At 45.6% G+C, this 24,928-nt stretch overlaps 1 protein-coding gene across 2 annotated transcripts in view; it reads left to right on the forward strand.

Moving 5' to 3' along the window:
• LZTS1 (leucine zipper tumor suppressor 1) overlaps positions 1-24,928 on the forward strand; it is a 51,605-nt gene that overhangs the window by 20,800 nt on the left and 5,877 nt on the right. For both annotated transcript variants that reach the window (XM_032855896.1, XM_032855895.1), the window contains 2 exons: positions 21,360-21,837; positions 23,136-23,939. In XM_032855896.1, coding sequence (XP_032711787.1) covers positions 21,493-21,837; positions 23,136-23,939 — 1,149 coding nt within the window. In that variant the 5' untranslated portion in view covers positions 21,360-21,492. The remainder of the gene's footprint in view (positions 1-21,359; positions 21,838-23,135; positions 23,940-24,928) is intronic.

Raw genomic sequence — 24,928 nt, forward strand, 5'->3', positions numbered from 1 at the left:
AGAAGGAGCTGGAGTCCCTCCAATTAGCACTATTACCAGGCAGATAAAAGCAGGAGGGAAGGCACACCCTTGGTGTGGTATCCTCTAAGTTCAGGGCCAATTCCTAGAAAGAAAAGACTGAGAAAAGTAGGGGACTTCAACCTCATCTTTACTCTGATGACATTTGGTGGGGTGGGGTGCGTCTAAGGGAATGAGAACATCTTCCTTGAACAAAGGGTCTTTTGCTCTCCTCCTGTGGTCAGTAGAAGTTCTACTCCTTGGGATGGAAGCTGGCTGGGGAATGGGAAGCTCAGTGCTGATTATAGCAATTTCTGAGGCAAAGCTAGGTAGGTATCTGCCATTTTATATTTTCCTAACATCATCCCACTAACATTTCTTTTTCCAACTTCTTTGAGCCTCTCTGGCTTCCCTCACTCCTTCACTTAACAGTCATTTAGCTGAATATGTGGAGATAAATCAAAGTGTGCGTCTTTGAGAAGCCAAAAGCCTAGAGGGGTTGTAGAGAGGTAAAGAACAAGTGACTTGAGAGAGAACATGAGATCAGTGCTGCCATAGCTTCAGGTCCTCTCTTGTGAAACCATAGACAAAGAGGCAAGAAAAAGACAGGAAGGCTTCATGGAGGAAGCAATATTTTTGTGGGACCCTGAAGAGTGGTATTCACAGGCTGAAGGCTTGGGCCACAGGAGCAAGTTGTGAAAGAAATTCTAAACTGAACCAAGCAAGCTAGGCTCTGAGGGTATTATGTACTGAAGGGTATTTGGAGGAAATGGTGAGGAACCAGTGGAGAAGTGGGGAAGAGAACTGGAAAGGGGGGCTGGGACTTGGGTCATGTGGAGTCATGAATGAGAGTGCAGGTCTCTGAGAAAGGAAATTAAGATAGTTTTTCCAAGGGGAGAAGCTGAAAAGGATTTCAACATGAACTGATCAGGTCTGCATTTTTGCAAGGTAATATCTAGGTGCTGCAGTGTAGAAGATTGATCTGAGCTAGAAGAAACCTAAGGGAGGAAGTTGTTCAGTCATTCATTCAGTGAGCATTTATTGAGCCCCAACTGTGTACCAAGTACTTTCCCAAATGATACAATGGTGAATAAGACATTTCAAGGGACTCACATTTGATGGTATTATTTCTACACTTCTTTCCTGAGGCACACCAGGACACTCCTGAATGAACAGAGGGGGTATCACACAATTCTCTTATTGCCAGCTTCCCTCCAGTCCCAGAATTCCCCAGCTTTGCACCAAGCCAGAATTGGAAATAGACACACATAACTCTCTGGGAAATTTCTAGGATGCTGACGAGTCCTGCTGTTTTGGATATTGTACAAGATTCTAACCCATGAGATAGGTAGAAATGGAGAAAAACGTACTTTTGACAGTTTTCCCACCTGAGGTTGATGGAGTTTCGTACCCCTCTCCCCTCCACCCTTCAACTTTCTGAGTGAAAATCCTCCAGAGTGGAAGCTTCAGAGTGAAAATTCCCAGAGAAAGGCCCAGTTCTTAAACCATTTATTTTTGTTTTGTTTTGTTAAAACAAATACCAGATTTATACTCACCTTCAATCCTGATGTCTGGTCCTGGGGACCCCTTTAACAGTTGTTCACTCTTCAAACCATTGTATGTTAAAATGTACAAAATAAAACAAATATATCGCAGGATTATATTGTTTCTTGATAACCTTCAGGTATCTTATGCTTTTTTTTTCTTCCTTTTTTTGTCCTGGTGGTGGTCCCAGGGTAAGGGATAGGGGTGTGGCTAGTAGCTTTAAAGATATTAAAATGTGCTGCAGTCCCATCTCTTCTACCTTGCTCAGATGCGCTCAGCCACACACCTCCTTGCTACTAAGCCCTGACTTCTTTTAGTTAATAACAGCTCACCCAGCATGTGATGCCTGCACAAATGAAATCAGATCTCCATAACCAACAGCTATGATATAATCTTTGCCTTCATCTCCACTGCTGTTACCCCACTGTACCTTCCCCCTCCCTCACTCAGCTCCCGCAGGCTTTCCAGTCACTGCATTTACATCACAATGAAGGCTCAGTCCCCTCTTCCTGCTGCTATCCACTTTCCCTGTTTCCTCCTTCTTCCTCACTGGTCCATTCTCTTCCCCTCTCTCCTGGTTTCCCTTCACCCTTGTGGATCCCTCCCCTCCCACATCCACTTAGACCTCTCCTCCTGTTCAGGCTCTTGCCCCACTTCCTGCTCACCTCTCTCTGGGTCTGCTTGAAAGCAGGGAATTGAGGAGGTGTGGAGATGGGAGCTAACAGATATGATGAATTCTTCCATTTCTTCCCTCTCTCCTTGCAAATTAACTCACCTCTCCTCCACACTGTTCTTTGCACTCCACTGTAGCCTGACAGACACTTCCCTCCACAATCCCAAGACCTGAGTGGTAAACCATTTGAAACACACATCCAGCCATTCTTTCTTTATTTTCTGTTGAGTCAGCCCAGGGAGCTGCCCAAGGAGGAGCCAGGGCCAGGTCAAAGTGTTATTGAGGACTAATTCAGACTTTTTTTGTGCTAATCCCAATTTCCTGACTAGATAAGGCCACCAACCCATCTGGGTTTTACTGAGACATTCCTTGTTTTAGTACTACAGTGTACTATCCTAGGAATTTCCACAGTCCTGGCACAACTGGTCTCTTCACAGAATTCTATTCACAGAATGGAACTCAGAGTATAGATAACCTAGAAAATCACAGCACCCATATAGACGTTGAATCCAGTGCACACTCGGCTCCATCAGTTTGTGTCATTCAACTGTACTCTTATCCTGCAAGGAAGTCTAACATACAAACCTGCAGATTCCAACACACCTGCAGATGGGTACCAGACACTCAGACAGGAGACCACTCAGGCACTAGTGCTACACAGAGAAGCTTTCTTCTCTAAAGCATGATGGAACCAAAATTGTCATAGCTGTGTTCCAGGCTACCTTGTGTGTTCTGGGAGTGGCAGTTAGGGATGAAAACGTTTGTAAACTCCCACTGTGTAGTATTTTCTGGTGTTCCAGCTTGGAAAGGGTAGCTCGTGGAACCCACAAACCATAATATAGAATATGATTTTTTTTTTAGAATATGATTTTGAAGCACATGCTTATCCATTTATTCAACAAACTCATATTGAGCTCTGGGCTGGGAGAACAGTATATAAAAGTCTCGTGATTTATTAAGAAAGAGGTGTGAATACAGAGGACCTGCACTTTAGTGTAATTAACACTGTTAGAAGAACAAGCAGAGGGTGTGTTAAAGACATAGGAAGGCCTCCAGTGGAACCCCTGTCTCAGGAAATTCTCAGGAACTTGGGCCTAGGGAGCAGCATGGGAAAACCTGTGGAAGAATACTATACATCTCATACTACATATCTCAAGTCAGTCAAAATGGATGGAGGGAAGGGTCAAGGGAGGGAAGGCAGCAGTGCCAGATAATATGGAGATACAAAGATAAACAGTTCTAATCATGAAGGCCTTCTCTACCATGGTAGGAAATTCTCATTTTGTTCCTTGGGCAATAGAGAAGCCTTGGGAGAGGTTGGAAAAGAGCAAATAATTGATATGCCAAGGGAAGTATGATAGAAACTTAGACTAAGGGCAGTAGAATTGGAAGGAAATACTGGTTTTCAGGAAAATCACTAAGAAGATAGGAGTTGGTAATTGATCAGTTATAGGGGTGAGAAGAAGGAACAAAGGGTTTTGGGCTTGATCAAGTTTCTCAGGGTCAGATTTCTGGCTTGGTCACAGTTGTACTATTCTCCAAGACTAGGAACCTAGAAAGAGGGACTTGAGGAAGGTGAGTAACAGGAGAGAGAATGGTGAATTTCATTTTGCATATGTTGACTTTGAGATGTGGTGGTCCATCCCAGTGAAGATGGCTGACAAGTATTTGGATATTGAAGTCAGGAGCTCAGAAGAGAGGCTTGGCTATGGCTGTGGACACAGATCCAAAAACCATTACTATGTGGATGCAGCTTTAACCATCAGAAAGGATGGACAAACCAGGAGCAGAAGATAGGGTCCAGGATGGAACCTGAAGAACACCAGTCTTTCAGATCACAAGAGGGAAAAGTGACAGAGAGAGAGAGATGCCAAAGGGGTAGGAGGAAAGCCAAGAGATCACAGTATTGTATAAGCCAAGGAAAGAGTATCTCAAAAGGAATGGACTGGGGAAAAAAACCTGAACAAACAAACATGGAGTGACTGAGAGATCAGAACTGTTTGTAACTGTTGAAAAGTTGGATTTACCAACTGTTAAAAAGTTGGGTTGGATTTACCACCATCCCTGGAGAGCATCTCTTGTGGATTATCAGGGATAGAGACCAGGCTTTGGTAGACAAAGAAGAAGTAGGAAATGAGCAAATGGCAATAATGAGTATGGTCTTCTCTTTCAAGAAGCTTGTTTGTGACCAGGAAGAAAGGCAGTAATTCGTGGGGGTGGGGGGGGGGATGATGTTTAGGAGCTGCTGTGCTGCTTTTGAGTTGGCAGATTTCTACATGTGCAAATGCTCATGAGATGGAATAATAGAAAACCAGAACTTGGAGAAATAGAAGGAATAGAACATAACTGTTAGTGCCAGACCCCTGAGAAGGTTGGAGCTGATGGAATCATGCCATGGCTAGAAGGATTAGCCTGATGTGAAGACATTCCATTGTGACAGGCACAAAGGAGGCAAGAATCACTTCAAATGTAAGTGAGCTTATGGGTTCAGGGAATTGAGGGAGTTTGCTCCCAGTGCTTCTACTTATCTGTGTATTGTAGAGATGAAGTTGCCTTCAAGGAGTAAGATGCAGAGGTGGTACAGGGCTTACAAGTTGAAGAAGGATTAATAGATGTGACTTGAGAAATACAAAAGGCAGCAGTAAAAGCCTGAGCTTGCTAGGAGATCTTTATTCTTTGGTGTAGACACTAGAATCCAGGCTCAGAAAGAGTTTTTCGATTTAGTTGACAAAATCATTACTCAGGAAAACACAGTGCAGAGTAGAAGATGGCAGGGAGGGCTGGATCCAGTAAAGGCAGAGAAGCATTGTGCCTCAGATGGGAGGAAGCAGCACAAACAAAGGCATGGAAAAGGGGAAGGACTAGATGGGTCCCTGGGAGCTGTTAAAGGTGTTAGGAAGGAGGTCACTCTAGATGTCAGATGCAACTCTGAGTGTCCATGACCCTGAGTACTGGGGCCAGTCAGAAGGAGTGCTTAGCTGGTGAAGTTTGTGATTGTAGGATGTGAAGTGAGAAGGCAGATTGAGGTTAGATTGTACAGGACTTTGAATGTAAGCTAGATCTATCATTTTCTTTATTACATGTTTTCTGTATTTCTGTATTTTATGTTTGTTCTGCTTACTGCTGTATCTATAGAGTCCTGATAGTGACTACACATAGTAAATGCTCTCCAAATACTTGTGAATATCAGACAAAGGCAATGGTACTCCCAGCAGCTCACCTCCACAGTGGCAGATCTCTCTACCTATCCAAGTTACTGCTGACACCTGACTGGGAGATGACACTTAGCTGTGCCTGCCCCACCATGAATTTCAATCCTGCTTTCACCGTTCTTGCCCCATGACTAGGCTGTATGAGGCAATAGTCAAGCTCTGGCCTTTGAACCAGAGTCCTGGGTTCTAGTATCTAGTCCTGGGTTCTAGCTGTGACCCTGGAACTCTGCTTATAATACCTGTCCAGGGTTGTGGTGAGCACAGATGAAATATGAACCCAATACAACAGTTATTTCTCCAAAGAAGACGTATAGTCAACAGACACATGAAAAAAATGCTCCATATCTCTTGGCATCAGGGAAATACAAATCAAAACCACAATGAGATACCGCTTCATACCAGTTAGAATGGCTAAAATTAACAAGACAGGAAACAACAAATGTTAGCAAGGATGTGGAGAAAGGGAAACCCTCTTACACGGTTGGTGGGAATGCAAGCTGGTACAGCCATTCTGGAAAACAGCATGGAGGTTCCTCAAGAAGTTAAAAATAGAGCTACCCTATGACCCAGCAATTACACTACTATATATTTACCCCAAAGATATAAATGTGATGATCCGAAGGGGCACTTGGATCCCAATATTCATAGCAGCAATGTCCACAATAGCCAAATTTTGGAAAGAGCTGAGATGTCCATCGACAAGTGAATGGATAAAGATGTGGTATGTATATACACGATGGACTCAGCCATCAGAAAGGATGAATACTTAACATTCACATTGATGTGGATGGAACTGGAGGGTATTACATTGAGCAAAATAAGTCAATCAGAGAAAGATAATTACATGGTTTCATTTATATGTGCAATATAGGAAACAGCATAGAGATCATAGGGGAAGGGTGGGAAAACTGAATGGGAAGTCATCAGAGAAGGAGAAAAAGCATGAGAGACTCTTAACTATAGGAAACAGAGTTGCTGGAGAGGAGGTGGGGGGATGGGATAATTTGGTGAGGACATTAATGAAGGCACATGATGTGATGAGTACTGGGTGTTATATGAAACTGATAAATTATTAAAAACTACATCTAAAACTAATGATATACCATAAGTTGGCTAATTAAAAAAAAAAAAAGAACCCATTGCAAAGGTGATGAACGTATAAGGTCTCATACAACCCATGTATCACTACAGGTAAAGCACCTGTGTCCCTTAGTTATTTCCTAGTTTCTTCCTGTTCCTTGTTTCTTTTTTTTTTTTCTTTAAGATTTTATTTATTTTTTTTGATGGAGAGAGACAGTGAGAGAAGGAACACAAGCAGGGGGATTGGGAGAGGGAGAAACAGGCTTCCCAGTGAGCAGAGAGCCTAACATGGGGCTCGATCCCAGGACCCAGGGATCATGACCTGAGCCGAAGGCAGATGCTTAAGGACTGAGCCACCCAGGAGCCCCTGTTCCTTGTTTCTTATAATCAGTGAACACTAAGTGGCTGAGAGGAAAGGATGGGAGCCAAAAGATGCCCTTCCTGACATCCTCATCCATGGCCTGGCCCTCATGGGAAGAAATAATGGCTGATACCTAAGGTGACCATATGCCCCAGTTTATGTCTGTTGTCCTGGTGTAAAGGAGATACTAGTGTCTTCTTTCACTTTTAAAAGTGTCCAAATTATATGGTCACCCTACTATAGCCTGTGCTCTGTTTATAGCTTCTGTGTTCACTGGAAAGCTTATGTTTGCAAATCAGTGGCTTTACTTGGACACAGAGATAACCAAGTCTGGCTGTCAGGTTGGCTAAATAACATGTTTATGCAACATATGTATCTCATTGGCTATAGTCACCCCATCTTCTAGTTATGTTACCCCAAGGGCAGAGAATGGGAGCCCTATAGCCAATATGGCAGGATGGGGTAGGTATTAAGGGGAGTTCTCATACCCTCTGCTCTCTTCCACCTGACTATAATATAAAAGGTTATAGTAAGCAAGTTGTTCAGGGGTGTCCTTGAAGGACTCTGTGTATAAGAGAGTTTGGGCCAGACTTCTTTTCACTGGTTTTGCATTTTGAGAGATTAGCTAGATCTGAGAAGCACCTAAAAGGTTTTTAAAGCTTTTGCAACTTTACTGGGGCAGGGACAATATTTTATACTCCTGACCCAAACTTTTTAATATCTGGCTCTTTCTGACACTCCAGAAATCTGTTAATTTCATGAGCCCTGGATTGGGAAGATGGAAGTGGGAGAGAAAGGAAAGGAGGGAGGCAGGAATGAAGGAAAGAAGATAGTCTTCTCTTACTGAAGGCAACTAAGATTTTCCTCAGGGCCTTGCGTGGACAGAAAGGTTGAGGGGATCAGGAGACGGTTTGGGAGAAATGGGGAGTTAGAAATTATTCAGTTGAAATCTAATTAAAATGCTCACTTAACTGAAATTCACAAGGATTTATATGTGCAATATAGGAAACAGCATAGAGATCATAGGGGAAGGGTGGGAAAACTGAATTTCCTCAGAATATAAAACAAGGTCCCTACCCTCAAAGAGCTTACAGTGATAATTCAGGTCAGACTATGATTAATACAATGATAGAATACAAAAAAAAAATATCATAACAGTTCTCAAACTTCCATTTCCTCTGAAAGGCCACCCATTAAAACACAGATTTTTGGTCCCCAGAAATCAGCGTTGGGATGGTTTGAGAATGTGGATTTCTGACAAGGCTCCTGATGAAGCTGTTGCTGGTGGTATGAGGGCCACAATTTGAGTATCGCTGCCGAAGAGGATCTAGAGATTCACATACCTCATATTTATGTCAGAAACTCCACAGAGGAGGCAACATTTGAGGTGGGGCTCAAAAGATAAATAGGATTTGGGATATCAAATGATAGCTGACAGTTGTTGAGCTTATGATAAGCGGGGTACTGTGTCTAAGTGCTCTACTTGCATTTTTCATTTAATCCTCAGAGATATTGGATGAAGTAGGTATGATTATTGTCCACAAAGGCACTGAGGAAATAGATGACCCAGTGTGCTTTACCAGGTCAAAATAGTGAAGGGACGCAGCATAGGAGATGTTGTGCTGTGTTCTATAAGACCCCCTAGGTCTCAACTTCTGTTCTAAGCCCCCCAAGAGGAGCTGCCATATGCCCAACCCTCCACTCCCCTAGAGTGCAGGGAATGGACCTTTGTGGTTTTGGATTTGATTTCCTAGTAGGGAATAAGACTGGCATTGCTTCCTTATGACACAGCCAAGGAAGGCCATGGGAGGAAGAGGTGCTTGTCCACCTTTCCCTGTGATGTAGCCCAGGTCAGCGAGGTCATTCCTGGCAAAGGAAAGTGTGTGTGGAAAAGCACTGACTGGCAAGTTGGGGAACCATAAGCCATTCAGCATCACTGGAGCATGACAGGGAAGGAGGGACAGGAGCAAAGCTGTAGTAACTCTCGATTCCCAGCATCTCCATGTAGCACTTCAGAGTCTCTTTAATGTGTAACACTTACTAGAAGGTATCACAGAGGTGATGAGGAGAGTAATGAGGGACTTAGGAACAGTCATGGGCCAACCTTATAGGATCCCTGGGCTTTGGAGAGAGGTTAATTATCTCACTCTCAGGACCAGTGACAACATCAGACTCCAGGAGGGCAAAAGGATTGCCTTATGCTCACCAGAGGCTCCTTTGCAAGATGTGAGGTTTCAAGTTCACTGACAGGAACACACTCTGGAATAGAAAGCAGGGAGGTTGAGAAGTCAGGGTAGAGGTGACAAAATCAAAATTCCCCAGCCAAACACATCCAATGGCACTGAGAGAACATTAACTCCAGATACGTGGAGACTCATCAGGAATGGTCACAGGATTCCCTTGTGGTGTATACAGATCCTAACAGATAGACCATGCCTTTGAGCACATACAAACACACTCAAAAGCACAGACATAACTCCAAATCTCAAAAGCCACAGTTGTTAAGGGACCAGGCTGAAATTCTTCAAGCCACTCTAGGTCATTTCCAGTGTCCACAGTCAGGAATATGAGCTTGGCCCTCCACCAGGGCTTTCCTAATTCCAATCCCTTTCTGAGTACCAAACCTTCCAGATATCTTCCCTGCCCCCCAGAACACATTTGTATATATTGGATATACTCATTGGGTATAAAAGCCAGTCTGTGGTAGAGATGAGGGGAAAAGGGAAGGGGAGCTTCTTTAGGACAAGCACATTCTCCCCCCACTTCATCCACCCTCCATCCTCCTCTCACAATTCCCTATATTCTTTAAGAGTCATTGCCTTCTGTTATAAGGTCTTCCTATTCAATTTCCCAATTGGTGCTCTCTCCCAGGGGTCTTGTAGGTGAAAAAGGCTAGTTCTCTGCCTGCTTCTTTCTACTCTGTCTTGCTACCTTTTGTACCTTTTCACACCCTCACACCAAGCAAACTCAGGAGCTCCAGTTTTCCACTGATTTTCTGTGGAAAGGTACTACTTATAACCTGGGTTCAACTTCTGTTTACAGCTGGCGATGACCCATGAAGTCACAGGTTGCTGGTATATGGCATATGGCATGGGGGGCTTGATTTCACCTTTTGTCTGACTCTTTTGATCTGAGGATTTTTAAAGAGTATCTCTCAGCATAGAATAATTCCATTCTAGCCCTTTCTTTTCTCCTGTTTAACAAATATGTAAGTGGGAAGAACACCAACTAGGGAACCAGTAAGCCAGTTGTCTAGCCCCAGCTCTGCTCCTACCTTGCTGTGTGGCTTTGGACAAATAACCCAAACTCTTTGGGTATCAGTAGCCTCTTACTGTGGAACACTGAAGCAGTACCCCAGGGCTTTAAAAGCTTTTTCCTTTCTACTGTTCTATCTATGATTTGTTACCAACTGGTTTCTCATCCTGCTTGCCCTGGGGCTTCTGCCCCCTTAGGAGGGGTTTCATGAATAGGTAATTAGATGTTTGTCTCTGTGATCCTCAAAGCCATCTCACTGTCAGGTGGCCCTTTCCCTCCCCCTGGCTCCTGGGATGCAATGGAGGTAGCTCACCTGTCATATTTTTCTCTGACCAAGGAACCTGCTCTGGAGAGAGAAGAGAACCACAGTATGGAGCTGGGGATAGGTGAAGGAAGAATCAGATTTTTGGTGAGGTAGAGCGACAACAGCATTCCACAGAGTCAAAAATCCTCAGGGAACTTGAAGACTCTCCCATCCAAATCAAGATGCTAGGTTGTCTAATTTGTCAAAGGCTAATCAGGTGCCAACTTTGGTACCTGGACCAGGGCTGTCATGTAGTTAACAGTGTGTCATCACCCCCCTTTCCTAGACCATGGCCCACATTGCTAATTTATTACAGATTCTTTCCTACTGAACCTAAATTTGGCCCCACAATACTTTAGGCAGCCACAAAGATGGCAACTAGTAAAAACTTGTTTCAATCACTGTCCAAGACCTTATTGGTTCTGACCATCAGTCACTTAGATGCAGACCTATCTTCAAATCCACCTTTCCAGGAGGTGCCCTACTCAGTATGTACTCTAGGATGGTAGGGGTTTGGCAGGAAGGGGGGCTATCTGACCCCTGTATTCTGGCCTCCAAAGTCCTAAGTGTCCTGGGTTCCTTATGTCTGACCAGGTGAGATGGGAAGGAGCTTAGCAATTTTCCCAGACCTCCTCTGGATATCTCACTCACTCTCTCATTTAAAATCAGAGTCACTGTTCTTTGGATGCTGCCCCCTTCACCAGGGGAAGTGGCTCTCTTCACTGGGTGCTGCCCTGCTCACAGGGGCCCTTGTGCCTACCGGCACCTGAGTCATGAATGTGGATGAGGCTTGCCTTCTGCTTTCTCACAGGGGGAGCAGCTGCTGCACTAAAAGCAGCAGGGTTAAATTTGCATGAGCTTTGCATGTAACTGTGGCTTTATTTTTGGAAGAGAGAAGGGCAGGTTGGGATTGGTGGGTAATCGTGTTCCTGAGGAGAAATGTCAATCATCACAAGCTGCCCACCGGGATGGAGGAAGGCTCTGCCACAGCTGAAAGCTGACGACCTGCACACAAAAGGCTGCCAGGCAGAATGGCTTTTGATTCCTCCTGAGCAGTGGGAAGCAGAATTGCTTCCGATTGTTCACCCCAATGGAATGACTCAGCCTGCCAGTGATTTCCCTTTCACTTTCTGCCTTTTCACAGACCCAAGTGCACTTAATTGAGAGCTGCGTGGGCTTCTGCTCCCAACCCTCAGGCCACATGCTCCCCCTCAGACCTCAGCCACTCCTCATGCTGCCCACACTCCCCCACCCTCTTCCTCCTCCATTCTCCCCTTCTTTTCATTCACTGGTTTACTCAGAAAATATGTACTGATCTTTGCACGTGGAACCAAACCAGGCATCAGCCAACCAAACTTTGGGGACTTGCAGTCTGAGCTGAGATGATTAACCTGCCCCAGCGCTGGCCCCAGGCCCCGACCCTCATCCAGAGCAGTAAATGGGAGGAGAGGTCAAGAACAGGAATACAAACACTGGAATTCTAGATAAGAAAAGCTGAATCAGTCAATATACTGTGGGTGGAGGTGGGGTAGCAGAGGGTCAGGGGGAAAGTCATCTTGAACGGGGAGTCTGTTAACTCTGGGCACCTGCCCCATTTTAATTCCAGAAAGACCTCTGCTGGGGAGCTGGCTAGGGGCCCACCCACCAGCCACCCCACAGCCCCCGCCCCCTCCTGCCCCTGCTGGCAGATGCCACATTGCTGCTCTCATGTCTCTATAAGCCCCAGCTGCCCTCTTGGAGGCAGAGAGGCAGGTCTGGCTGTGGCAAGTCCCCATGAATCCAGCCATGCCAGCCACAGGGAAGTGGGAGTGGGAGTAGGGGTGGTAATCTTTCCCTAAAGACCTGCTTTTTTTTTTTTTTTAATGTAGCTCATACACAATGTCACATTAGTTTTAGTTGTATAATACAGTGATTTGACAAGTTTATCTATACTCACCACAAGTATAGCTACCATCTGTCACCATACACTGCTATTACAATATCATTGACTATATTCCTTATGCTGTGCCTTTTATTCCCATGACTTATTCATTCCATGACTAGAAGCCTGTATCACCTACTCTGCTTCACCCATTTTGACCACCCCCATTCCCCTATGGCAACCCTCCGTTTGTTCTTTGTATTTATAGGTAAAGACCTGCTCTTTTAACTTCAAGACATGAGAGGCTCTAGTTCTAGCATCTTTTCATACTGACTTATAATTTCACAAGCACTGGTTTAAATTCATCCCCTATGTACCATTCTTTCTGGGGCCAAGCATTATCAAATATGTGATTTCATTTAATCCTGTGAATACCTGCTCTGTGAGTTAGGTATCAACTGTGCTCATCTGACACATAAGGAAATAGAGATGCTGGAAGGTTAAATCTCATGCCAGATGACAAAACAGATCCATCAATCTGTGATCCTTTGCTGGAGTCCTAATGCCATAATGCAGGTAGAACATACCTAATTGAATGGTGTTTGAGGATTCCTCCTGTGGACACACAGCTGTGCAGGTGCAAGTCCTGTCTTTGAGGACTTTGCTTAAATGAGCAAAGAAGTCCTAGCAGGTAGTCCAGAAAGTGAACTGCTTATTTATCTCAGAGCTGGGGTGAGGCAGAATTAGAACTAGAACTCAACTTTCTTGACTTCCCACCAAGAATCTTTCTATTATAGAACTCTCCCCAAGAACAGCAGTTCTCTGCATTTTGGGGCTATCAACACCATGCAGACAGAGAAGCAGGAGGGAAGACTATGAAGACAATGCCTGAAAGAGGGTAACCTGACAGACCAGACAGCATCTTCTGCCAGGGTATCTGGTGTGGGTATACGTGTGTGTGTGTGGTGGGGGGTGTCTTAGCTCAGGCTGCTATAATAAAATACCACACACTGGGGGGCTTAATGACAGACATTTATCTCCCATAGTTCTGGGGACTAGAAGTCTAGGATCAAGTCACTGGCAGATTTTCTGGCTTGCAGATGGTCACCTTCTTGTTGTATTCTTACTTGGCAGGAAGAGAAAGAGAGAGAGAATAAGAACAAATGAGCAGAGCAAGGTCTCTAGTCTTTTCTTGTGAGGGCACCAATCCCACCATAAGGGCCCTATCCTCATGCTCATTGAAACTTAATTACCTCCTAGTACTATTAGTTGAATTGGGGGTTAGGGTTTCAATATGTCATTTTTATGAGGGACACAAACCTTCAGTCTGTGATAGGCAGACAATACAGTGAGAACTTTTACCTCACTTCCATACAAAAGAATAAATATTAAAAAGTACTCATGTACTGGGGGTAGAGAGAGCTGGCTTCAATTCAGCAAACTCCTGCCAGTCCCTCCTGTATTTTCAGTTAAACCAGTGCTGCTTTTTAAGCTCTTTATTTAGGTGTACTTGTCTCGTCTCTCAACCAGATCCTTAAAAACAGACACTGCCTTATATTTCTTTGTCTTGGCCAAAAACTTGGAACAGGACTGGGAAATGAAGGAGAGGGTAAACTTACTTTGCCCCAAATGACCTGTTGACTCAAAGTCTAAAAGATGGAAATTTGGATTGAAACTTGATTTGGATTCTAGTTTTGAAGACTTGGTTTCTTATCTACCTGTTGTGCGATCTCAGTTTAAGTCATATATTCTCTCTGTGCCTCGCATTCCTTTCCACAAGCTTGCTCAGTAAATCCTGTGTTTCCTGTGAGCTGATTTTATTAAAATCATGTGTTGAGCACCTACTGTGTTCTTAGCACTGTGCTCAATACTATGTAGGATACTAAGAAGCTTCAGGCTATCCTGCTTTCAAGAAGTTTAAAGATAATTGGAGAGATAACCATTCATCCCTGAAAGATTCAATAGTGTAAGAGCTGTCAGTAGGCCTTGAAGGTTGAGTGCTTACTGAGCCAAGTACTGAGTAGCAACTGTGGGCCCAGCAGAGAGGCTTCGTGTGGTCTTCAGGTCTTCCCTAGGGCCACAGTAGCCAGGCCTGGAAGAGGGCCATATTCTTCCTTTGAAAGGAAGCTACAGTTTCACTGCCAAATCAAATTCCTTGTGAGAGGCCTTGCCCCTCTTCTTCTCAGCACCCAACACGTTGCTTGGCATGTGGTCCACCTTGAGAAACAATGTAAATTAATAGCAGTGTGAAGTTCTCCAACTTCCACAGACAGAACTAAACATGAGGATGCACAGATGTGGTTCCCATGGCTAAGATTCAAACTTATCCTATACTGGTGACATCCCACCAGAAGGAAGGAGGCAGTTGCAATCAGATCTCTGGCCCCAGCCCAGCAAACACCAGCCATTCCTGGAGGCAGGTCAGCTCCCCATCTGTGGCTGGGGCCCATGTGGAGCCTACAGTGACTGCCTTCTCAGTCACTATGCCGACTGAGTGATCCTCTCTGAATGGTACAGTACTGTTAGGCCACAGGATGGACTGTCATTTGTATCAAGCAGCCTTACACACACACACACATTCACTCCCCACAACCCCTCTTTACACATGCGGCCTACATACAGCCCCTCCCCAATCTGGAAACTAGAACCTAGTTGGTCGTATCCCATTGGTAAAATGGGAATTTTGAGTCCAGGACTCCCTGCTCTGGGCTTCCATGTAGCCTCTGTGTAGTAAAGGAATTGGGGTAAAGGATCTCTGAGGTCCTGCTATCTCTAGCATTGTGAAACTTTGACCATGGAAGATGCTGTCCTCATTGTCCAGACTCTATTACCTGCAGCAGGATGACCTCTCTGTTTGGTCAAAACTCCTTTACTGCCCTCCCCCATCACAGGGATGCTGCCTCTCACCTCTGCTCTGCCAGTGGCACTCTCTTAATATCAGCAATGTGCCACTTCCTCACCGCAGGGTAATATGGTGAAGTGTAAATTGGGGTCACTGCTTCACTCTTGCTGCCCTCTTGTGATTACGTACTGGCCAATAAGGATCTCAGATGTCACCTCTCCTAAAAACTAGACATCTAAGACTCAAAGAAAATAAAGCCTAGAAAACTTCCCATCCATGTGGAGAAGTAGTTATATACAAGAGGATTTTAGCAACAAGATGGAAACACCTGAGTAAAGTGCAATGAATGAATGTAGTGGGATTACTGCACAGCATGTAAAAGAAGGAACATGAACTGGTCCCAGATATATCACGTTGAATAAAATAATCAAGGTTGCAGAATGATACATACAGCAGGATACCATTTATATAAGGCAAAAAAAGATACATGTGGTATTCTTTATGTAAAGAATATTTAATGATTTAAAAAAAGGCACACAGGAAATCTACGATAGGGATTCTCCCAGTGAGAGAGATATGGGGGAAAGGAGAGAGAAGAAGTAATGCGGATTTTACCTTTGAGATGTTTTATTTCCAAAACAAGTAACATTTTAACAATTGTCAATTCTGCACAAGTTACTTAGATTATTTTTATAGTATTTCAATATTTTTCAAATGGGTTGAAATTAAAGTTAGTGGACAAAGAAGTCTCTAAGAGTGACATGTCAGGTACCAGAGCAAACACTGGTGAGATACCTTGCCTGGAGGGAGCCTCGATCATTACAGTCTAGGTGGCTCTCTCCTCCAAGGCCTGCTGCCTTTCACCTCTTGGACCGTCTCTGAAGCAGTTCCAAAATCTTTTCAAGTCTTAGAAAGCAGGGTTGCAGGACCCTGGAGTCTGAGCATGGGACGGTGGAGTGGAGGAGGAGGTACACTCAGGTGATAGGAAGTGAGACTAGACAGTTTCTCTAGTTTCACTTCCTTTCCTTGCTCCCGTCTCCCCAGACCCAGAAGGGAAGCAGGGAGTCATCAACGAAGTCAGTAATCTAAGACAAGCAATTTGTTCCTGCCAGAGTCTCCAGTGAGCACGGGCTTTGGCATCTCCATGGGACGGTGCCAGGCCGAGTGCAGAGATGCCCCACAGCAAGGCAGTGGGTTCCTGCTGGACCTACCTGCAGGACCACTCCCTGGGCAGTGACTGGGCAGGGAGGAGAGACAGGAGGGAAAATAACCTTTCAGAGGCTGAGCATGATGATCTTATGAGTGACCGCTCCAGACAGGGCAAGGGGAGAGGAGAGAGCGGGCATAGATCCTCACTCTTCCAGTCCAGAAGTCTGGATTCCAGTGGGCAAGGCCATAGCTGCTTTTCCTCGGGGTTTGGGATGGGAGGGTGAGTAGTATTCTTTCTCACCTTCGTAAGTACAGACAGACCCTTTTTCAACTCCACGTCTCCATCTCTACATTCCATAAGGGGGATCAGAGAGAGATGTCACTCTGGCATGAGCCCTGGCTTTCTTTGGGAAAGAGTACAAAATGGCACAGGGGAGGAGCAGCTGTGCTGGGAGTAGAAGCAGCTCAGAAGGGAGGGCTTTCCAAGATTCCAAGGTCTTCCTGGTTCTGTTGTAGTGGCCATACTGAGGGCAGGCAGGGGGGTGGTCAAGTAGCGGACAGAGAGGACTGGCCTGGTACTGGGCGGTGGGGAGTCTCCTGAATACGCTGGGGCCATATTCTAAGAAGTATTGGCTAGGGGTTCTTTTTCTCCCAGATGTTTTTGGCTATTCTTTTCTTTTCTTCCTTTCTCCAAACCTGGAGTCTAATTCTTGCTTGACTCTTTTTGGAAAGTCAGTAGGCAGTCATGAAGGTCATGAAGGTCGCTATGACATGCTCAGTGAGAGGTTCTGAGGCTCTTTTATTTTTCCTCTCTTGTCCTCTTCCCTCTTTCTTTCCCCTTCTTGAACCTCTAGGATCTGCGTTATTGCTTATTTTTACCCCAAGTACGTACAGTAGTCTGGGCCAGTAGGGATTTGTTTCCCAGGAACACAAATGTGCCTCTTTGCCTTGTCCTTCCTGAGTGCATAGATAGCAAGTCTGGCAGTGGTGGGTGGATGGGAAGACCTAGGGTTTGGGAACTAGGATGGCTCATAGCCACATTTTCTGTGATGCTCTCTCCAACTTCGTAACAGAACAAGTCCAGACACTTAAAAGTAATTAGTTTAGCTTCAAGTGTATCTGGGGATAATATCAAACTTCAAAGCTCTTCTCTGAATCAAGACCTAGGAAGTGGAGAGTAGGGATCTGGGTCTATGGGATAGGAATGCACTCAGAGGTCACCATCCTGCACCCACTCCTCTCCTGTGCTCCCTGGCATCATTTGTCTTCCTCCTCTCAATCCTCTAGGGTGTACCACAGTATTCATGCATCACAGGTCATTCACATTGCTGGTTATGTGAACCAAGAAGCTTACCTCTTCCTAAAACCTTATTGTCATCTTCCCAAAAGGGAAATGAGGCTATGGCTAGAGGCCATGGACCCTGACTTCTCCTCTAGTCTTTCTCTTCCCAATGCCTGGAAAATTACTTCGCTATCCAGGACAGGAGCCCTAACATCTCCCTGCATAGGGACAACAGTAGAATTTTTGCTTCTTAGGATCTGAAGGCCCAGCTAAGCAAGAGATGGCTGATGTGGGGGTGAAAAACACATTTTGTCATTGTCAACTGGTAAATTACCAGAGGAGTTCCATACTTCTCAGTAATATCACTGGAGATTGGGATGCAGGAAAGTGGCATCCCAATGGAATGGAGGGCACTAGTTCTGGAAAATGAGGTGAGGCATTGAGGATAACAGGGGATAATGAATGCTGCAGAAAACAATGATAGATACCAAGGAAAATGCCTGCCAGTTATGGGGTGCCTATTATATACTGGGCATTTAGCAACTGTACCAGTCCTGTTAGCTTATTTCGGTGTCTCATAAACTTCTCTTAATAATCCTATGAGGTAGGCATAACTGTGTTTCCTTGATTCCAAGAGACCATCAATTTAATAAAAGCATTTCAAAGAAAACATACATTGCATTTATGCCTAATGTGTTGTTGTGTTGTGTCTCTACTAATGGAATATAGAATGCACTTATTCATAACCTAACCACTTTACAGTTCAGGCTAAGAATGCAAGTTTGAATTCAGGCCTTCTTATTCAGCATCTGAAGAGTCCTGTCTTCCACTGTGCACATATAGTGCTCTATAATCCACCTGGGACTTCTTTCACAATTTAGGATTAATGGTTTAAATTAGAGCAGAATAAAGAATGCAAGGTTTTGGGGCACCTGGGTGGCTCAGTGGGCTAAAGCCTCTGCCTTCGGCTCAGGTCCTGATCCCAGGGTCCTGGGATCGAGCCCCACATCGGGCTCTCTGCTTCGCAGGGAGCCTGCTTCCTACTTTTTCTCTGCCTGCCTCTGCCTACTTGTGATCTCTGTCAAATGAATAGATAAAATCTTAAAAAAAAAAAAAAAAGAATGCAAGGTTTCTTCTGCACTTCCTATTCTATTAAACTTATAGTCCCCCCCCATCATCTATCTTTTATCTAAGAAATACACCTTCACAGTGCATGACAACAACACAGATTTTCCCAGCTTTGAAAGTCATGTGACCTATGCTTAGAGATTTGTCCAAATTTGCAAATGTGCTGACGTTGACATCCCAATATATTCCTCTGTGTGGTGACTGGCAAGGTTGTTGTTACTTTCAGCATTGGTTATAAAATATATTCCTATTACTTTTTTTTAACTTTTAAAGTTCTAATTCCAGTATAACGTACAGTCGTGATTTAACACTTATATACATCATCTTTTTTTTTAAGATTTTATTTATTTATTTGACAGACAGAGATCACAAGTAGGCAGAGAGGCAGGCAGAGAGAAAGGGAAAGCAGGCTCCCTGCAGAACAGAGAGCCCAATGCGGGGCTCGATCCCAGGACCCTGAGATCATGATCTGAGCTGAAGGCAGAGGCTTAACCCACTGAACCACCCAGGTGCCCCTACATCATCTTTTATGAGTGAAATCATATGCTATTTGTCTTTCTCTGACTGACTTATTTCATCTAGCATAATACTCTATAACTCCATCCCTGTCATTGCAAATGGAAAGATTTCATTGTATTTTATGGCTGAGTAATAGTCCATCATATGTATGTACACGTGTGTGTGTGTGTGTGTGTGTGTGTGTGTGTATACACGCTGTTTTTCACATTTTCTTTATCCATCCATCCCCCTTGGGCTGCTTCCATAATTTGGCTATTGTAAAAAATGTTGCAATAAACATAGGGTACATGTATCCTTTTGAATTAGTGTTGTTGTATTTTTAGTGAAAATACCCAGTAGTACAATTCCTGGGTTGTGCATTCCTATTACTTTTAAAAACATTTTAAACTTAACATTTGGGGGTATAATTATTTCCCTTTTCTTTCTCTTCTGAATCCTCTTCAGTCAGACCTTTGTTTCCAGCCCTCCACCCAAACTGCTCTTGTGAAGGTCATTGACAACCTACCTCCACAGGGCCAGACCCACTGATCAACTCTCAGTCAGCAGCAGCAGCACTTGACACCATCCTTATGGAACAGTTTCTTTCTTAGTTTTCCTCCATCAATCAGAGCCTTCTCAGTTTCTCTGCCTCATTCCTCCTCACCTTCTGACCTCCATGAACCAGTCCTCTGACTTCCCTTATCTTCCTGCCTTCACTTCTGTAGTTATGTTACCTACTTGCATAGCTGGCTTCTATAATAAACAGCTTTTACATGGAAATCTGCATCTCTCCACCCATCCTACTGCCTACTCTACAGCACTCCTTGGATGCCTAAGAGGCTCTGCAAACTTAATGTCTTAAACCAAGCTCTTATTTTCCACCCCCACCTCATCCTAAACTGGCTCTTTTTGTGGTCCTTTGTATCTCAATAAATGACAATTATGTCCTCTTGTTGCTTGGATAAAAATATCGAGGTCAGGGGCACCTGGGTGGCTCAGTGGGTTAAAGCCTCTGCCTTCGGCTCGGGTCATGGTCCCAGGGTCCTGAGATCGAGTCCCGCATCGGGCTCTCTGCTCGGCGGGGAGCCTGCTTCCTCCTCTCTCTCTGCCTGCCTCTCTGCCTACTTGTGATCTCTGTTTGTCAAATAAATAAATAAAAATCTTAAAAAAAAATAATCGAGGTCATTCTTGACTCCTGTCTTTCTCTCATTCCCTGCATCCAGTCCTGTAGCAAATCCTGTCAGCTGGACTTTAAAATTACATCTAAAATGTAAGCCACTGCTACCACCCTGACACATCCATGTTAGTCACTCACCTAATGTATCTGGCTCCCCTTCCATCCAAGCCCATCAGCAGCCATTTTTCTACCCTGCAGCCAGAGTGACCCTCTGCAGCCTAAGCCAGATCAAGTAATCAGCTGCTTAAAGACATGCAGTGGCTCCTTATCTCAATCAGAGTTAAATCCCAGCCCTATGTCCAACCAGGCTCTATGTTTCCTGGTACCTGCTAGTTTTAACTTCTGCCTGTCCTATGCCCCAGCCAGGGGCATATTCTATTCTGCAGCCAGACTTGTCTCTTGACTGGTCTCATATATGCCAAGCACAGACCACTACAGGGACTTAAGGCTTTTGTTCTTGGGGCTTCTGAGCATCTTCTCTCTTCCCCCAGATTTCCACCTGGCTTGCTCACTCATTTTCTTGAGGTTTCTTCAAATGATACCATAACAGCGAGGCCTCCTTTGTGCTACCTGTGAAAAATAACCACCTCCCAGAATTCTATGCTACTCAGTCTGCTTCATTTTTCCCCATAGCATGTATACCACTAAGGATAGTAGACACTGATTTGCTGATAGTCTGTCCACACAATACTGAACACAAGCCCAAATGCAGGGATTGTAGCTGTGTTAGTCACTAGACAGTATCCCATGACTTAGAGGAAGGCCATCCCAAAGGAGGGTGTCAGTGAATGTTTATTGACTTAGCAGACAAAGGAAGAATGAACAAAGAGTTAACAGTCAGCATTGAACTTTCATTAGAGGCTTTCATTAGAAGAAGCATACACTTCTCTGTTTCTCAGACCTAGCAGTCAGAACCAACTCCTCCACATCACCATCGAGGACTGTGGAATGACTGGCCCATCTCAAGCTGACTTTTGCCTTCTGTCCCCTTCCAGGTGTACAGCTCTCCCAGGCTCTGTGAGGCTTCTGCTATGACCACAGTTTCTTCGTGTTACCAGGACTGCCCTTTGCTGCCGCAGCCACACCAGATCCCCATCCTACCCTATCTATCCTTAGCCCCAAGTCAGCATGGGTAGCGTCAGTAGCCTCATCTCTGGCCACAGCTTCCATGGCAAGCATTGCCGGGCTTCACGATACAAGTTGGGCAAGTCTTCCCATCTCAAGAAGCTCAATCGGTATTCAGATGGGCTGCTGAGATTTGGCTTCTCCCAGGACTCGGGCCATGGCAAGTCCAGCTCAAAAATGGGAAAGAGCGAAGACTTCTTCTACATCAAGGTCAGCCAGAAAGCCCGGGGCTCCCACCACCCAGATTACACTGCACTGTCTAGTGGGGACATAGGCGGCCAGGCTGGGGTGGAGTTTGGCCCGTCCACCCCACCCAAGCTTATGCCCTTCTCCAATCAGCTAGAAATGGTAAGCAAAGGTCTCTGGAAAGGGTGGGTGGGTGGGAAAACCAATAGGGAACAAAATGGGAATGAAGAGGATGGAGGCAGGGAGGGAAACGGAGGAGATGATACTAGCATTTAAACCTCCAAGAGGCAAGAGCATGGGTGGTGAGGACGGAAGTGCTCAGTTACACCACAGAGATCAAAGGCTAGATGAGGGAATTGAAGCCCTGGCCAATCCCCTAATCTGGGAGATTACCCAAGGGGTGAGCCCTAAGCAAAAAGGAGAAATGAAAGCCTTTTTGAGCTCTACTAGAATGTAACTGGTTGTCAAAATAGGACCAACAGCAGCATTTTCAAGTGCATGGCAAGAGGAGGGAGCTCTGTTATATCTGGAAGAGCGGATGGGGAATCCACTTGGAGAGAGGTTGCAGAGAAGCTGCTAGCAGACTCCTAGAGATGGGCCTTTCCCTCACTCACTCCTCCTGTGGTGCAGCAGCTCCTCACTCAAGCTGGGCCTTGAAAGTGTCTTTGGCTAGAAAAAAGCCAAATTTGTTATCATCAGGTTAGCAAGGGTGAGGTTAAAAGAGCCCTACATACTCAGAAAACCAGCCCTTATGCCATTTTAGACTTTCATGGGTCCCACCAGTGGACCTGAAAACAATTTTCCTAGTTAGTCCTCTGCCCCCACCTGGGGGGATCAGTCCATGGATTTGATATACTAGGAAAAGACCCCCCTAGTTTGCATCAAGCTTTATGTTTTTCAAATTAAAGGGCTTGTAGACTGTAGTATACTCTCCCAATGAAAATGACAGTTTTCAGAAAAGTTTTATTATTTCAAGTGATTCCTCCCAGCCTTTTGATACTGGTCACAGCCAGTTTTCTCACTCCCAGCCTACTGGAAGGGGCAGTGAAGGTGAAGAAGGGCTTGACCTCTACAGGGACACCTGTTCATCCAGCCCAATGCTCACACCCTACACCACACAGAGACCCAGAGCCAGAGCCCTGGCCCAGGGACCTTAGCAAGTGAACCTAAAAGTGCTGTTCATTTTCTCAGGAGGGCTGGGACAAGCTCATGACAGGTTGGCAATTTATAAAGCCAAGTACCTCAGTGATCCTTAAGGATATCCCCTACACACAAAGGAATTTATCCTTCTTGAAAGGGACTCACCATATTTAGCTGCTTCATAGAAACAGGCAATGTTGCCTATGGCTAGGACCAAGAAGGATGCTGTGTGTCTGGCACACATACCCAAGCAAGGGAGGGAAAGTTGAGAGGGGAGTTGAAGGGAGACATGGGATCAATATGGTTGTTTTCCTCACCAGGGCTCAGAGAAGGGTGCAGTGAGGCCCACAGCGTTCAAGCCTGTGCTGCCGCGGTCAGGAGCCATCCTCCACTCATCCCCTGAGAGCTCCAGCCACCAGCTGCACCCTGCCCCTCCAGACAGGCCCAAGGAACAGGAGCCAAAGCCCAGCCTGTGCTCTGGGGCGCTGTCTGACTCCGGCCGGAACTCCATGTCCAGCCTGCCCACACACAGCACCAGCAGCAGCTACCAGTTGGACCCACTGGTTACACCAGTGGGGCCCACCAGCCGTTTTGGGGGCTCAGCCCACAACATCACCCAGGGCATCATCCTCCAGGACAGCAACATGATGAGCCTGAAGGCTTTGTCTTTCTCTGATGGGGGTAGCAAGCTGGCCCACCCAAGCAAGGCCGACAAAAGTTCCTCATGTGTCCGTTCCCCCATCTCCACAGACGAGTGTACCATCCAGGAGCTTGAGCAGAAGCTGCTGGAGAGAGAAGGTGAGCTCCGGAAGCTGCAGCGCAGCCTTGAGGAGAAGGAACTGGCCTCCAGCCAGGCCTACGAAGAGCGGCAGTGGCGCTGCAAGGAGGAGCTGGAGGGCCTGGAGCAGAAGTGCAGCAGCAAGTTGAAGCAGGCCTCCCAGAAGAGCCAGCGCATGCAGCAGGTGATGCACCTCCAGGTGCTCCAGCTCCAGCAGGAGAAGCGGCAGCTCCGGCAGGAACTTGAGAGCCTCATGAAGGAGCAGGACCTGCTGGAGACCAAGCTCAGGTCCTACGAGAAGGAGAAGACCAGCTTCGCCCCCGCACTGGAAGAGACCCAGTGGGAGGTGAGGCTTTACCATGTAGGCTTGGGTCAGCTCTTTGATGCCAGTCCCTGTTTCTCCAGGTCCTAGCCCATGGTATTTGAACACAGGCTGCCTAAGCAAAGTGAGCCAAAGTGCCAGCCTTGCGACCTAAAGAAGGAGCTCCATGATAAACCATGTTGGGGAATACAATTAGTGTTAGTTTCCTACTCTCTCCTGCCCAGGGCCTCATGGCCTCTGGAATTGAATTTTTTAAAAGAGTCATTGACTGAGAAGCTGGAACCAGGAGAACAGAGGCGTCGTGGGGCAATCTGGGGGCTGACCCACTTCATCTTGCAGGAGGCTCAAAAGAAGCATAAGTCATGCTTGAGTCTGAGTTCACACTGGTTCAAGAGACCACAAGAGAGCATGGTATTTGTTATTTTTGAGAGAAGGGATCTCATCCATTAGTAAGAGTGACCTCACTTATGGCAGGTATCACTGACAGAGTGGCTCATTCCTCACAGAAGTGTAGGTGGGGTTTGATTTGGTGGGCTGCAATGGAAACATAAAAGCACAAGAGAAGGGCACACAACACCTAGAAATAAGGCTTTGCTGGAAAGCCTCCTTAACCTCTACATCCTGCTCTCCAGAAAGTAGCTTTCCTCACCTGAGGGACCTCTCAAGGTGCTGGGAGTGGGGTGGGAAGGTAGGGCTGTAGGCATAGCCACTCTGTCACTCTCCCCAAAGACTCCTACCCTGGAAAGGAACTGAGGAGACATTGTGTCTGGTTAGATCAGTGCCACCCCCAGGTCCAGCTACCTACATGCACTGGAGCTTTCTGTACTTACTCTAGAAATTAGAATGACAGGAATCATCAGGATGGATTTCCTTGGAGGAAAAGGATGCTTTCTGTGGCAGAGATGAATGGGGGACTGGACAGGTGAGAAGGGAAAATCACTTGTGTTTGCCAGGTCTCCTAAAGAGGAAAGGATGCTGGCAGTGGGAGCAGTGCCTTTTTTCTTTCCCATTGA

The sequence above is a fragment of the Lontra canadensis genome, unplaced genomic scaffold (assembly GCF_010015895.1).
Source record: "Lontra canadensis isolate GAN:19392208 unplaced genomic scaffold, GSC_riverotter_1.0 scaffold10, whole genome shotgun sequence".
Classification (NCBI taxonomy): domain Eukaryota; kingdom Metazoa; phylum Chordata; class Mammalia; order Carnivora; family Mustelidae; genus Lontra; species Lontra canadensis.